The sequence below is a fragment of the Lepus europaeus genome, chromosome 18 (genome assembly GCF_033115175.1).
Source record: "Lepus europaeus isolate LE1 chromosome 18, mLepTim1.pri, whole genome shotgun sequence".
Classification (NCBI taxonomy): Eukaryota; Metazoa; Chordata; class Mammalia; order Lagomorpha; family Leporidae; genus Lepus; species Lepus europaeus.
This window is the reverse complement of record NC_084844.1, coordinates 17,152,238-17,168,498: the sequence shown is the minus strand read 5'-3', so window position 1 is coordinate 17,168,498 and position 16,261 is coordinate 17,152,238. Positions and strand designations below refer to the sequence as shown.

Genomic DNA, 16,261 nt, shown 5'->3' with positions numbered 1-16,261 from the left:
TTTCCTTCCTTCAGCCAGTACGAGGATCCTCCTTATTAAGAATAAGTTGTATTGAGGCCGGCGCCGTGGCTTAACAGGCTAATCCTCCACCTTGCGGCGCCAGCACACCTTGTTCTAGTCCCGGTTGGGGCGCCGGATTCTATCCCGGTTGCCCCTCTTCCAGGCCAGCTCTCTGCTATGGCCCCGGAAGGCAGTGGAGGACGGCCCAAGTACTTGGGCCCTGCACCCGCATGGGAGACCAGGAGAAGCTCCTGGCTTCGGATCAGCGAGATGCGCTGGCCGCAGCGGCTATTGGAGGGTGAACCAACGGCAAAAAGGAAGACCTTTCTCTCTGTCTCTCTCACTATCCACTCTGCCAGCCCCCCCCCCCAAAAAAAATCTATATCTATATATAGATATATAAGTTGTATTGAAGCTACACTCTGAATTTTCGATTTTCTTTTATACTTACCAATTTATCAGTTCCATGATCTGTCTTCACCTCAGAGCTAAGAAGAAGTAAGTCTGTTGTCGTATGCTCTGGGGGAGGTGCCTCCCCAAGAACTATCAACCCCTGCAGGAAAGAGAGGAGAAAAACAGCATAAATGAGCAGTTTATATTGCAAATTTAACTTAGGAGTTAATTTCTAAAGGGTTGGGGCAGGGGGCTGATCTACCAGTGGCCTTTTCCCTTTACACTGGCAGGAGCTTTTCATCCTCAGAGCTAGTTCAACAAAAAGCCCAGCAGCATCGAAATACTCAGTAAGTCACAAGACTCAGATCTCTACTTCCTGTTTCCTCCACTTGAATGCTCTGGCTTTCATGGCTTGTCAGCTGTTTAGCATCCTTTATTCAGATCTTCCAGATCTTGAATCATCATCGGCTTATGCTATTTTGTCCTGTATTACTAATGAGACTCTATACAGTTGTTCTAGCTAATATGACTGCAAATGTGCTCTAAGGATTACTAAACTGAATGGGCTACTACTCTAAATGATGAGCTCAACCAACTGTATCTGGGCAAGCTGCTGCCTTTGATGCTGCTATCCCATAATGGAATGTCAGTTCCAGTCTCGGCTGCTCCGCTTCCAATTCAACTCCCTAATATGCCTGGGAAGGCAGTGGAAAATGGCTGAAGTGCCATCTCGAGGTCTCTTCTTTACACCATGATTCTTTAAGTAGACTACAATGGAAAACCCAGATGGAGTTCCAGGCTCCTGGTCTTGGCCTGGCCCAGCCCTACCCATTGTGGCTATCTGGGGAATGAACCAGCAGATGGAAGATTTCTCTGTCACTTTGCCTTTCAAATAAAAAAAACTTGAAACTGTCATTTTAAAATATAAGGATGTCCATTAAGCGTCACAATTAAACATGCCAAAGGATAGGCCATGTTGTCAAAATGCCCACTTAACGCACCCAAACACCTCAAAAACCCACCCTTTGCTGATCTTTTATACCCCATTTAAAAATTTTTTTCAAATTACATATGTGATTACATATTTCAAATTACATATGGGGCAGGCGCTGTGGCACAGTGGGTTAAAGCCCCAGCCTGCAGCTCTGGCATCCCATACGGACCCTGGTTCGAGTCCCGGCTGCTCCACTTCCTATCCAGCCCTCTGCTATCGCCTGGGAAAGCAGCAGAGGATGCCCAAGTCCTTGGGCTCCTCAGTCCATGTAGGAGACCTGGAAGAAGCTCCTGGCTCCTGGCTTCGGATCAGCTCAGTTCTGGCTGTTGTGGTCATTTGGGGAGTGAACCAGCGGAATGGAAGATCTCTCTCTGTGGCTCTCTCTGTAACTCTGTCTTTTTTTAAACAAGAGAAAGACAAATCCATGCTGGTAAATGCTAACTGTATTCACATAGACACAGTGTAATCTCTGAGCCCAATAAACAGAGAAAAGTGAAAAAGCTAGAATTCTATGCACTACTACAGAGGGGCCTGGCACCCACCAGCTTCCAGCAGAGTGAAGGTCACAGGTTTTCCTTTTTCCTCATAATGCACAGTAATGTTGATTCCATACAGTTTTTGTCAAGCCAAGAAAGAATACAGAAAGGGGTACAGATGCTTTTCCCATTGTATTATGCTTAACGTAGTTTCCCCACAATAAGATGACAACCATGGTACAGAGGGGAAAAAAAAAGACCGCAAAAACAGGAAGAAGACTGAGCACAAGAGGGGAAAAAAAAAAAAATAAATAAAACAAGACAATGACAACTTGCTCCCAGGGACTAGAGGAGGGGAAAAAAAAGTTGGACTCCATCAATGTTTTCTACTAATATTACCCTTGATGAGCTCTCTTAACTCATCTGCACCTGCATCGGGACGGTCAGGAAAGCAGGTAAAGCAGCTCTCTGGTCCTTCCTGTGGGCTTTGTTCTGCGTTTACTTGAACGTTCTGTCAAATCCATTTCTAGATCTGCATCTGATTTCAGTGGACTTTGAAGATCGATCACTGCACTCTCACTCAGATGAAATTCTTTGACGAGAACTTTATTTTTGAAGTAAGAATTTTCAACAAAATAAAAACCTATTCTGTAACCTGATTTAGCATCTTCAAATTGTCACTTCCACTCTGATCAGATGATGCAGCACCTTTTCAGATGGCTGACAAACGTCGTTACCCAAAAATTTGGGATTTTGATCAATTATGACCTCTTCTGGCAAAAAAAAACCATGGCTGGCAGATTTCATCTCTTTTGTGCTTTCAAAACCTCACAAGTTTGTTCATACGTTCAATTGCTCCTTGTTGCTTTTGTTCTCCCTTTGACAAACCCTGAGAGGCTGATGTGCCTGATGGCCTTGGGCAGAAGCTGGTCTTGGTTTCTTCCTTTGAGGCAGGAGTGAAGACAGGCATTATGGCCGGGGCTATGCTTCAAGGAAAGTTAAAAAACCAGGACCAGGCAGGAAGAAGCTGAGAGAACTGGTCTTAAAGAACTTTTCAAGTCCAAGTCTCACCTTCTTCCAAGAAAACATTCCTGGTTAACAGAAAACCTAGTTGCGGCCAGACTTCCTAAAGCATGTAGTTTCCTTAAACTACAGAGCAAGCACTATTTGACTCAATCAGAAGTCACCGAAAATAATTTAATTAGATTAAGTTGTGTCCTTTAGTGTAGGCCCTGAATACAAATGGCTGCTCTCTCAGTGAAAGGGAAATACAAGCACAGACACACTGAGAAAAGGTTGGCACTATTTAATGTTAGGCAGGATAAACTACACTGAGAAGGTGACATTTGAGAAAATACTAGGGGGAAAAAAAGTTGAACCACACTTTGGGGGATATCTGGGAGAAGAACTGATGTGAAAATTTCAAGGTAAGCTCAAGCCTAATGATTCAAAGCATAGTAGGACACTGGTATGGCTGCCGTAAACGGAGTAGAGAGAGACTGTGGTGGGAGCTGAAGTCAGAAAAACACAATGAGAGAGCTCTTTCCAGGTCTATCAGTAGTGAGTACTTCCAGCTTTTTTCTTAGATAGGAAATCACTACAGAGTTTTAAGAGGGAGAAATTAGCTGATTTAAGAGTTTAAAAGATCAATCTAGCTATTATACTGGAATAAAGATTGGGGTCAAACACAAGCAGAAAGAAGAGGTGGCTGGACTCTGTATATACACAAGTATTTGAAGAAAGAATCAACCAGCCATGTAAATGTGCTTGCAGGATGTAACAAGACTCTGTAATTAGAATGAAGTTCTCATTCTGCTCAGAAGTATTCTGAAAATACATACATTTTAATCATACTTATTTTTGCAAATATGTGCTCAAAATGTGTTAATATACATTAGTTGCCGCAGTGATATAACAGTCATCCATATATTGTTTCCTCCCACCAAAATATGGAAGTTCTCTATAGAATACAAAACCAAATATTGCATCCTTTAATCTGCAGTGTACCTCATACCCAGAAGGATGCAAGCAGCTAAAAGCTGCTAAAATCTATTCATGCAGGTAGCATTTCCTCAGTCTACTTTGTGTAGGGCAGTGTGAAAACCTGAGAATAAGAAAAAATAAGAGTCTGCCATAAAGAAATTTGTTCCTCCAGCCTTGAATAAAGAAGCAGGCAAAGTATTACAATTATTTTGCCAAAAGAAAAGAAGTTTAACAAGCAGCGACATAGCCCAACTGGAGAAGCTACCGAAAGTGAGGCTTTACAGAGGCAGTCTACATGATTACTTCAAATTTCCCAAAATAACCTTTATGCCCTTTTCCATATACAAGTTATTATATTCCACAACAAAACTTACTTGAGAAAAGTACACTCATGTTTACTAGCCATGAAAGGAAAGGGTACTATTAGTTTAAAAAAAAAAAAAAAATCAAGTTCCACTCTACATTTGTCATGGTAATCTCAACATGGGCTTGCCTAGTGCTATGATGAATACTGCTCAATCCCACTCCACTCAGGGGTTTAATATCCAAAGTCTTACATGGATGGGACCGAGAGGGCAGAAATATAATCCAATTACAGTATTTGGAGGTGGAGTCTTTGTCGGGAGATGATGGGACTCACAGGGGCCACAAGGATGAGGACCCCATGATTAAATCCTGGCAGCTTTCTAAGAAACCACAGACCCAGGAAGACACACACACTTTCCATCTCCTGCCATGTGATGCTCTGTGCCACTTCCAGACTCTGCCAGCAAGAACACCACCACCAGGGGCAGAAACAACAGGCCCAACTTGGACTGTGAACCTTGAAGATTTGGAGGCTAGCCTGGGTCTCTCCCCAGAGAGATGTCCCCGTGTCACAGACGCCAATGCCCTGCTGACAGTCTACATTATGTGCCCTTGATTGTAGACGACTCAAACCCAAACCTATTTAAGAGAGTTTTCTATAAAATGCTGTGTTTTTGTTTTTTTTTTTTTAAATTCTATTTTTAAACCTTCTATCATTTGAGATACATGTATTGTAAAGTCAGGGCAGGGGAGGAGGAGTCTGGCATGAACTGGCTCAATGGCAACCTCCCCTGGGGGTGCCTGGTGGGAGGGGCTGGGGACCCAGGCTGGGGCCCTGCCTGATTCTCTAATCCAGAGCCGCCTAAGGAAATTGACTTTTCATGCTTTTCTCCTGAAATGAACTCTGTTTTAAACTGGAATCAATTTTGTTCCTTTAAAAAAAAAAAAAAAATCTTGATGTTAAATAAACCTCTTCCCTTATACAGTTAGTCTACCTCAGATTATTTTGTTAACAAAAGGCTATTAACAGAAAAATCAGTGATGAGGGTAGGGCTGTTTCTGTAACTATACATGCAAATCTGGAGGCAGCTCTGGAATTGGTTAACTGGCAGCTGTTGGATAAATTTGGAGGATCAGGCCGGCGCCGTGGCTCAACAGGCTAATCCTCCGCCTTGCGGCGCTGGCACACCGGGTTCTAGTCCCGGTCGGGGCACCGATCCTGTCCCGGTTGCCCCTCTTCCAGGCCAGCTCTCTGCTGTGGCCAGGGAGTCCAGTGGAGGATAGCCCAAGTGTTTGGGCTCTGCACCCCATGGGAGACCAGGATAAGCACCTGGCTCCTGCCATCGAACAGCGCGGTACGCCGGCCGCAGCGCGCTACCGCGGCGGCCATTGGAGGGTGAACCAACGGCAAAAGGAAGACCTTTCTCTCTGTCTCTCTCTCTCTCTCACTGTCCACTCTGCCTGTCAAAAAATAAAAAAATAAAAATAAAATAAAATAAAATAAATTTGGAGGATCAGGCTAGAAAATGCCTAGAATGCAGTAAGTGAGGGCTCAGGAGTAGAAGACTTGAAAAGAGCTGAAATGTCTTAGAGATTGGCTAAGTGCTCATGACCAGAATTCTGATAATAAAGGCCATGCGGATAAGGTTTCAGACCAAAATGATGATTCTATTGAGAACTAGACTAAAGGTCATCTCTGTAACCAGGCTATATTGTATCTATACCAGGAGACTGTGTGTTATATTTGGTAGATGAGATCTCAAGGCACCAGAGCATTCAGACTGCAGCATGGGTGTTACTGGCCAACTTTAGTCAATCATATAGTGAGAAGAAGGAGCAAAAACCAGCCAGGTGGGAAGATTTGGAAAATTTGCAGCCTGGCCAGAGAAGAAGCTAAGAAAAAGTCTGTGCAGGACAAATGAGTGTAAAGGAGAAACTGCCAGCTTAGAAGAGGTGGCCTTATGCTAATTTGCAGAACAATGAGAATAGGGCCTTGAGGGCATCTTAGACCTATTCTCCAGTCACCTTTTCCAGCGCAAGACAAAACTGTTTTCAAGCCAGTAAGCACCTTCCACAGGTTTGCCCAAAACCTCCTCAGGATTCATTTCCCTATATTCAGCCTGCAAAGCACTCCTGTGCTGTCCACACGGCACAGGTTACTGCAGATGCTCAGCAGGCCAGAGACACAGTCATAAAAGCTTCCATCAGAATGTCAAAGGAAACCCTTGGAAGCCTGGCAGAGTTGCAACACAACCTCCATGGGGCAGTACCTAGTCAATGGTCAGAGGGTGCTAACTTGAGCAACAGCTCTGCAGCCATATAACCCAATCTCAGCTCTGCACTCACTTGGATGTATGACCATATCACCTCTTTTGACCTTCCACTTTATCTTTAAAACTGCATACAACTGTAAATTGTTTAGCACAGTGCTTGGTGCTCAAAGACTTTATCATAGTGCTACCTAAGGGCAAATGCATATTAGTTCCATGGCTTACTTGTTAGAGTTGACATATCTGCTCAAAATCTGTCTTCTAAAACCCATGAATGTCCCCTTATTTGACTCAATTAGAAGCCACTGCAAATAATTTAATCAGATTAAGATGAGTCCTTTAGTGTAGGCCCTGAATACAAATAACTGCTCTCCCAAAGAGAGGGAAATACAAACACAGACACACTGGCAAAAGGTTGGCCACAACAACAAGGAGGCAGCTAGGAATGAAGGATGACCACGGACTGCCAGAAGCCAGGAGGAGGCAAGGAAGAATTCTTTCCCAGAGCCTTCTGATGGAACATGGCCCTCCTTGATTTCAGATTCTTGGCCTCTACAACTGTGAGAATGTGTTTCTGTTGTTTTAAATCACCCAGTTTGGAAAGTTTTGTTCTAACCCCTAGGAAACTAATGCATTTGTTGAAAAAGATATTCTATAAATATTTAATAAAGTTTTAGGTTTTCTTGATGTATTACTTATCTGAACTATCATTCTAGTTGTATTCTTCCTGTCAGAACCTTAAGACACCATATATTCAGATTGCAAAGAAAATATATTACTAAACGTTACCAAGTCTGAAGTTTAATAATCTATAATAAACAAACCCTGGATAAAAATTTTAATATTGAGAAATATAAGATTTCTGAAAGTTCTGCAAAACTGCTCTGTTACTGGGTGTTGAGCTAAGAGATAAAACAGGAATCATATATAAGTTATCTTTTCATACAAAGGTGGTGAACCTATAAACTAGCACACACAGTCAAAAATCTGAAGTATGCATAAAGAACAAAAGCATTGGGGAGTCAGCATTGTGGCGCAGTGGGTAAAGTGGGTAAAGCTGTCACAGCCTGTGATGCTGAAACGTGTATGGGTGCCGTTCGAAGACCTGGCTGCTCCACTTCCGATCCAGCTCCCTGTTAATGTGCCTGGCAGTCAACTGCATGCATTTACTCATTCAAAAAGCAAAGAGATGAAGATGGAAAGAAAGGGAGAGGGAGGAAGCAGGAGGGAGGAGGGGGAGAGGGGAGGAGTGAGAGGGAGGGGGGAAGGGGAGATAGAACGGGAAAGAGAATTTTCCATGTGCTAGTTAACTCCCCAAATCCCTGCAACAGGCAGGGCTGCTAGGAGCCTAGAACCCAACCACTGGAGCTATCACCTGCTCTCTGCCAGAGTGTGCATTAGCAGGAAGCTGGAACTGGGAATGGTGCCAGGCCTGAAACTCAGGGAGTCCAATAAAGACGTGTTTTAATCACTGCACCAAATACCTACTCCTAATTTTGAAAGAATTTGCTCCTTATCCTAAGGGAATAAAAGTATGTGTGTGAACCCTCCAGACTATATCCTCAATTATAATATGCTCTACTGAACTTTTAGAGATTTATATATAAACCCAATTTGGAAAGGAGATGTAAGAATTCCCAAGTGGAATTTTTGGAGTAAAAGGTTTAAATCATTAGATACAGGAGGCCACAGAACTTTTACTCTAAACCATGATCATTCTGTTCATCTAATTCAGCCGGTCACCCTCTAACTTTCGGCCTACTGATTAATGTATACCATTCACAGTTAAGCAATTTTCATAGGGCTTTGAACAACACTACAGACCCCCCCCCCCCCGAAAAAAAAAAGGATCTGACACTTAATTTTCCATGTAAATTTCTCCTTGGGTCAACCTCAAACTGAGCAAGACTTTTTTAAACTTGATTTTTCAGCAAGAAAATTCTCACTTAGTGTCACTGTCAAAGATAAAAGCTTTAAGTAACAATCACTTCTCCGTAGACAGAACACAGGAAAAAAAAAATCATAATCTCCTGCGTCTTAAACAATCTTTCAGGAAAAACCTTATTTCTTAACTAGAAAGCACGGGAAGCTTAGCAGTGCAACTGGAATGCATCTAAGCAAAGCAAGCAGGAAGGCTGAAGATCCTCAATAGCCATCACCACTTTTTCATAAATGTAACAAATATGACAGTTACAGTCAATGGCTTGCTTATATCATAGCCTCTTTTTTTCCTGTTAGCCCAGATGTTCATATGTTTTGTTAGAAACACGTGTTCCATTAAACATATTGTAACAGTGTTTTCTGTACTAAACAACATTAGGCTCTTAAATAAATTAAACCACCGAATCATATCATTAAACCACTTACCTTGACAAAGTAAAAGAGTTATTGAAGGGGTAGAAAAAGATAGGAGAAAAGGGATAATGGTAGTTTTTAGCTGGGTTGAAAAACACCAGATACTTATTGCTTACCTTATTAGCACGTATCTGTTTGTAAATATCTGTTTGCTGCCGAATTCGATATTCCAAGTCGGAAACATGAGCCTGAAGCCAGTTCCAGCGACTGACAATAGCTGCACGGTCTGCAGCCCATCTCCATTCTGACCTTCGTCTCCTAAAAGGAAACAAACCGAGTGAAATCCAAGAGTAGCATAACATCTACACCAAATGAGACAAGGGGTGAGGTCGGTGAGTGTTAACTTCTAGAGGCCCTTATACAGGCTAACTCTAGTGTCAAGAAAAACCCAAGACCAATACACACAATGCACACAGATAGAACTGAATAGATACTTTCAAATTAACCAAGTAGAACTGTCTTCTGGTATCCGGAACACCATTTCTCTGAATATTGTGAAACACTATTTTTCTGAAACTGCTCTAATTTCTCAGGAGCTACAAGTATTTTCTTCATTAAAATAAGGCACATAAAAAGAATAAATCTGGGGCCAGTGCTGTGGTATAGCAGCTGATCCTCTTCTGATGCAGCTCTCTGCTGTGGCCTGAAAAAGCCACAAGTCTTTGGGCCCCTGCACCCACATGAGAGACCTTGAAGAAGCTCCTGGCTCCTGACTCCAGATTAGCAACAGTCATCTGGGGAGTGAACCAGAGGATGGAAGACCTCTCTCTTCCTCTCTGTAACTTTGCCTTTCAAATAAATAAAAATTAATCTTAAAAAAAAAATAATCTATATAGAAAATTCACGAGTCATTATGAACCATTAAAACTAACCAAGAATTCAGCAAAGTTGCTGAATAAAAACTGAAAAGTAAAAAATACTCAATTAAAACTCTTTATAACACCAAAAAAGCTAATTAACACTACATAAAAATCTTTACAGAGAAAGTAATAAAACCTGATAGGCATAAAGATCCTAACAAAAGGCAGGACACATTTTTTGGGATAGCAATTCTTATATACATCTATAAATTCAAACAGATTCCCAACGAGTTTCCTACAAAGTTTTCAACAGAAGCTAAGAAATAAGCCCAAAAGCTCCTATGGCAGGGAGTGGGGGGAAGGACCAAGGGCAGAGAAATTCCGCCAAGTAAAGTATGATGTGAACTTATATTATCAGATACCACATCGTTTGCTAAAGCCCCAATAATTAAAGTATAATATGAATTAAAAAAAAAAAAACCCAAAAACAAAAAATGACAAAAACAAAAGCAACAGAATAAAAAGCCTCAAAGTTGAGAACTAGATAGTTGAAAGACACAGCATTCAAATAAGTGAGGAAAGACTGAACTATTCAATAAATGGTATTGAAATGGCCATTTCTTTATATGGAAAAAGTAAAATTAGTTCCCTTCCCCACATAGTAACCCACAATTTTGGCTTTTCAAATTGTTAAATCTGAACAAACTTGAAAAAACAGGAGGACATTTTTGGGACTTGGAAGAGGGAAGGATCTGTTACCATCTAATTTTCATAACAAAATTAAAGATTTAATGAACAAAGTCACTGGTTTATAGAAGGTATCTCTTAACACATAACTAGAGACTAAATATCAAAATATATAATAGAACTCCAAGAAATTTTTAAATCTACAATGACAATACTTAAAATTTTTTTAAATTAATTTTTACTTATTTGAAAAAGTGATTGATTTTTCTGCCTCCTGGACAATTCCCCAAGTGCCTGCAACAGCTGGGATTGGGTCAGGCCAAAGGTGGGAGCCAGAAACTCAGTCCAGGTCTCTTTGGTGGCAGGGATCCAAATACATACTGCCTGCCAGGATACACATTAACTGGATGCTGGAGTCAGGAGCCAGAGCCTGGAATTGCAATCAGGCACTCTGATAAGGGATGCAGAAATTACGTGTTATCTTAAACACTGTACCAAATACTTACTCCCCTCCAAAATATAATCTTAACACACTTAGAAAATTCACATGAAATTGTAATGACCAGTAAATATAAAAAAAAGACAAGTCTCATTAGAATTTGGCTAAAATATTATTAGATAAATAGTGTCATTTCAACCCCAGATTGTAAAAACTCAAAGTCTGGTAAAACCAAAGGTTGGTCTCACACACACACACACACAGAAAATAGCAATTCGTATACTGCTCATAACAGTAAAAATGGACAACAATGCTTCTGAAGAGTAATTTGGAAATATTTTGCTAGGTGGAAAATGTAAACCCATGAATCATGAAATTCTGTTCATGAGAACATAACCTATACATGTGCATGAGGAAACAGGTTTCATTGCAGCAGTTTGTAATAAACTAAAAATTAATTACAATCTAGTTTTGGTAAAGCAGGTAAATAAACTATAATTTATTTTTTAATGTATTTGCAAACAATTAACTTACACTGTATGCTATCAATATGATTAAATCTCAGAAGTCAAAGTTGCATGGGAAAACATATAAAAAGAAAAAAATAAACCAGCCAAGAGTAAGTATTATTACACATACACAGAAGTGTATTAAGGGGTTTTAATGAAATACTGTTTACCAGGACAGGTATCATGGTACAGCTGCTTTAGTTGCTGCCTGAGACACTGGCATCTTATATCAGAGCATCAGTTTCAGTCCTGCTCCACTTCTGATACAGCTCCCTGTTAATGTACCTGGGAAGGCAGTAGACGATGGCCCAGGTACCTGGGCCCTGCTACATACCCAGATGGAGTTCTGGGCTCCTGGCTTTGGCCTGGCCCAGCCACGGTCATTGCAGCCATTTGGGGAGTGAACCAGTGAATGGAAGATCTCAGTATTTCTCCCCTCTTTTCTCTGTAATTCTGTCTTTCAAATAAATAAATAAAATCTTTAAAAATTATTTACCGATGCAATCACTGTGTTGAAATGATTAAATCCATTGTTAAACAGAACTGTTGAGAATACAAATAAGTAATGAATGTATGATTTTATCCATAACTGATTTACAACAAATTCAGATCAGAGTCCTCATTACCTCTGGCAGAGTTGTTATTTAGTTCTACTTGTAATGTATTTTAGTAGTTGATGCTCTGTGGCACAGTGGGTTAAGCTACAGCTTGTAACACTGGCACCCCATACTGGAGAGAAGGCTGGAGTCTCTTGCCTTGCTGCTGATCCAGAACTCTACTAAGATATCTTGGAAAACAGTGGATAATGGCCTACGTAAGTGCTTGGGTTCCTGCCACTCACGGGAGAGAGTCTAGGATGGAGGCCCCTGGTTCTTAGATCCAGTCTTGTTCATCCTAGCTGTTGTGGACATTTGGGAAGTGAACCAGCAGACAGATATCTCCCTCTCTCGCTCTTCTATGCCTTTCAAATAAATAAATGAATGCATAAATACTAAAAAATTCTTTGAAAATCTACAAAATATTTTTCCAGAAAGAAGAAACAGTCACACAATGCTTAACCCCCCTATCTTATGAGGATATACACACTTAGTGCTATACATAAACTTCAACACTGGTTAACATTTAATATTAGGTACAATATATTGTCAATAAAAGAAAACAAATGCAACCACAATAGGGTTAGAAATAAATTAATCAGAATTATTATAAGGACCAAGGACAGCAATGGTATTTGAACATTTTATGGTCCAAACATAAGCCATTCAAGTCAACTATGTGATAAATTATTACCAAATTATTTATCTTCTTTTAGTAAAAAGACAGTTTACATTTCCTTAGCCCTGATGGAGTCATAATCAGTAGAAGGTAGTTTTAAGTACAGTTATCTCCTTTAGTGCTAGCTGCAGGTCTAATTCCAACCTAAATTCAGGGAAAGAGGGCTCAACAGATCAAGAATAACAAAGGGAACATTCTTGAGCTATAAAAATCCTTCTCTGCCTTTTGTGAAAGGGACAAAACTAATTAGCTGTCATACCCTATTCCCAATTTTCATTACTCTTCCAGGCTCCCCATCTTCCTATCTTGTATTTCTTGGTTTCTACAAGCTCTTTCCCCTTCTCAAGCTGCCACCATACCCAGGTCCCCATCTATCACCCCCTGGTCCAGTACAACAGCCTCCTCGGCTGTTCTTAGCACTAGGCCAATCATACTATTTTCCCTACATAAACTTTCTCAAATAAACTCAAAGTCCTTCCTGTCAGTTTTATGTTCAAGGAAACATACAACTCTTCTGCTTCTTTTCAAATCCTGAGTCTCCAAGGAAACAATGCAGTACAAAGGAAGGCAAGTATTGTGAAAGACTGCAACCAGAAGCCAAAAAGATGGTCACCACAACGTGGTCTTAATGATATTTACTCAGAGAAAATTCTAACAAACTGACAGATAAGTAGCCAAAACAAAACATTATGGATGAAAATCAAAGCAAAATTAAAGATCACTTCTGGGCCAATTTATGTTACTTCCTCCTTAGTCAACCTTGGTTGAGGACAAATCCTGGCAATCTCTCCCAGTGATTCTGAACTTAGCTCCTAAGTGTTCTGGAACACCAAGCACTCTGAATTGGCAATGAATATGAACCGTATTTGTTATCTCTGAGTTTAGAGACCTGAAACTGTTAGGAATTTTTTTTCTTGTGTGTTTACCGTTAAGGGGCGAAAGGGGAAAAGAAAGTAGAACACTTAAAAATCTGTTTGAAAATGGAAAAGAAAATTACCTGAAACAATTTTTTAATTCCTAAGAATCTTGACACACAAATATCTTTTTCCTGTTGTTAATGAAAATCCCCTTTCCCAGGCCCTGAGGTCAAAGCAACAAAGTAAAAGGCCTTCTGTTCTAATATTCCTCATGTATTCTTTTAAATAACAATATCAACTGATCTTCCTGGTATCTTTTGGGAGACAGGTCAGTAGACTAATTAAAGAAAGGCAGCACTAAGGGATTACTAGAGCAATCTTCAATTTATGAACAGGTTTCATTCTAAAAATACATCTGTTACATGAGGATTCAAAACAGGAAGTGACTTCCAACAGATAATTGCCACGTTTTCATTCCACAACGTTGCTCAAGCTCTGAGTATAAGAAAAACTCTAGTGTCCACAAAATATCTTATGTTTGAAATACCACCAGTATGAGCAGAAAGCCAAGCTGTGAGCAAAGAGTAAGAAGTACAGAGTTAAAATCTAGGGTTAGTTGTGAATATGTTACTATACTCTCACTGCAGAGCAGAATGCTATATTATGGCAAAAATAAGAGCTCCACACTTCGCATTTTTCCCCCTAAATAAAACCAACAGTTTATTCAAGGTAAACTGTAGATGTTGCTCCCTAACATTCAAAATATAGATTTCTTACAATGATAATTTATGCCTCAAAAACAGGAGGATTTAGCATTGGGGCACGCTTACTGTTACAAAGACTCAAAAAAAGAATACAGACTAAGGCAGCAGAATGATACTTTAAAATTCTATCCTATGAATAGTTTTTTCAGTTAAATGCAATAAAATAGGATACCAATATTTGCTGTTGTAAAACTATATGAATAGTAAACTTTAAGTTGCTGCCTATGTGCCAATATTGGTTTATGTAAGAGATATTTGTTATATAAATACATTTCTATTTTTAGGTATGTCAACTCATGTTTGAAAAAAATTTTTTTTTGTAAAAACAGGGTTAGTTGTAAATCTTAAACAAGGGAGGTGGGGGTGGGGGTGGAGACAGGCACTGGCGTAGCTGCAGTGCAAGTGTCCTATATGGATGCCAGCTGCTCCACTTCTGATCCAGCTTTTTAGTATGGCCTGGGAAAGAAGTAGAAGATGGTCCAAGTCTTGGGCCCCTGCACCCATGTGTGAGACCTGAAGAAGCTCCTGACTCCTGGCTTCAGAACAGCCCAGCTCTGGCTACTGCGGCCAATTGGGGAGTGAACCAGCAGATGGAAGACCTCTCTCTCTCTCTGGCATTGTGGTGTAGCTGGTTAAGTCGCTGCCTGCTAATGCACCTGGCAAAGCAGCAGCAGATGGTCCAAGTGTTTGCACTCCTGCCACCTATGTAGGCCCCAGGATTCAGCCTGGCCCAGCACTTGCCATTGTGGCCATCAGGGGAGTGAATCATCAGATAGAAGAGTGTTTTCTCTGTAGCTCTGCCTTTCAAATAAATAAATAAATCTTTAAAAAAAAAAAATGACTAGGACAAACAAATCAACATAAGGACTTTTTTTTTTGAAAGGAGATTTAACCTCTTAAATGGGAATCAAGCTCCTTTTATTTTATAAGAAATTATACACTGAATCCTCAAAAGTGTCAATAATATCTTTTTTGGGGCACTACAAGAGATAATGGTTTAATCAGTTAATGTAGAACCAGTCACTACTGATTTTGGTTTAAAACAAAACAAAACAAAAAAACAAAACACTGGGGCAGGCACTGTGGTACAGCGGGTTAAACAGCTGCTTTAAACACCAGCATGCCATATTGAAATGTCTTGGATCAAAATCCTGACTACTCTACTTCCAACCCAGTTTCTTTTTTTCTTTTCTTTTCTTTTTTTTTTTTTAAAGATTTATTTATTTGGGGCTGGCACCATGGCTCACTTGGCTAATCCTCTGCCTGCGGTGCCAGCATCCCATATGGGTGCGGGGTTCTAGTCCTGGCTGCTCTTCTTCCAGCCCAGCTCTCTGCTGTGGCCCAGGAGGGCAGTGGAGGACGGCCCAAGTGCTTGGGAACCTGCACCCAAGTTGGAGACCAGGAGGAAGCACCTGGCTCCTGGCTTCAGATCGGCATATCTCTGGCTGTGGTGGCCATTTTTGGGGTGAACCAATGGAAGGAAGACTTTTCTCTCTGTCTCTCTCTCACTAACTCTGTCAAAAAAAAATTTTTTTAATTTATTTATTTGAAAATCAGAGTTATACGAGGGGAGGGGAGGGGAGGGGAGAGGGGAGAGAAGAGAGGAGAGGGGAGGGGGGAGGGGAGGGGAGAGGGGAGAGGGGAGGGGGAGGGGAGGGGAGAGGGGAGAGGGGAGGGGAGAGGGGAGAGGGGAGGGGGAGGGGAGGGGAGAGGGGAGGGGGAGGGGAGAGGGGAGAGAAAGAAAGGTCTTCTATACAATGGTTTACTCCCCAGTTGGCTGCAAAGGCCAGAGCTTCGCTGACCCAAAGCCAGGAGCCAGGAGCCTCTTCTGGGTCTCCCGTGTGGGTGCAGGGACCCCAAGACTTGGGCCATCTTTCACTGCTATCTCAGGCCATAGCAGAGAGCTGGATGGGAAGTGGAGCAGCTGGGTCTTGAACTGGCACCCATATGGGATACTGGTGCTTCAGGCCAGGGTGTTAACCCGCTGCACCACAGCACCAGCACCAACCCAGTTTCTTGTTAATACATCCTTAGAGACAACATACGATGGCTGGTGTGAGTTCTTGGGTTTTTGCCACTCACCCAGATAGGGTTTCTGATACCTGACTTTGGACTGGCCCAGAACCAGCTGTTGCTGTTCTTTGGAGAATAAA

At 41.2% G+C, this 16,261-nt stretch overlaps 1 protein-coding gene across 3 annotated transcripts in view; it reads right to left on the bottom strand.

Annotated features, from left to right (window-relative positions):
* The window catches only part of KANSL1 (KAT8 regulatory NSL complex subunit 1), a 191,976-nt gene that overhangs the window by 47,784 nt on the left and 127,931 nt on the right, over positions 1-16,261 (bottom strand). For all 3 annotated transcript variants that reach the window (XM_062215680.1, XM_062215679.1, XM_062215681.1), the window contains 2 exons: positions 8,894-9,035; positions 452-553 (listed from right to left, as the gene is read on the bottom strand). In XM_062215680.1, coding sequence (XP_062071664.1) covers positions 452-553; positions 8,894-9,035 — 244 coding nt within the window. The remainder of the gene's footprint in view (positions 1-451; positions 554-8,893; positions 9,036-16,261) is intronic.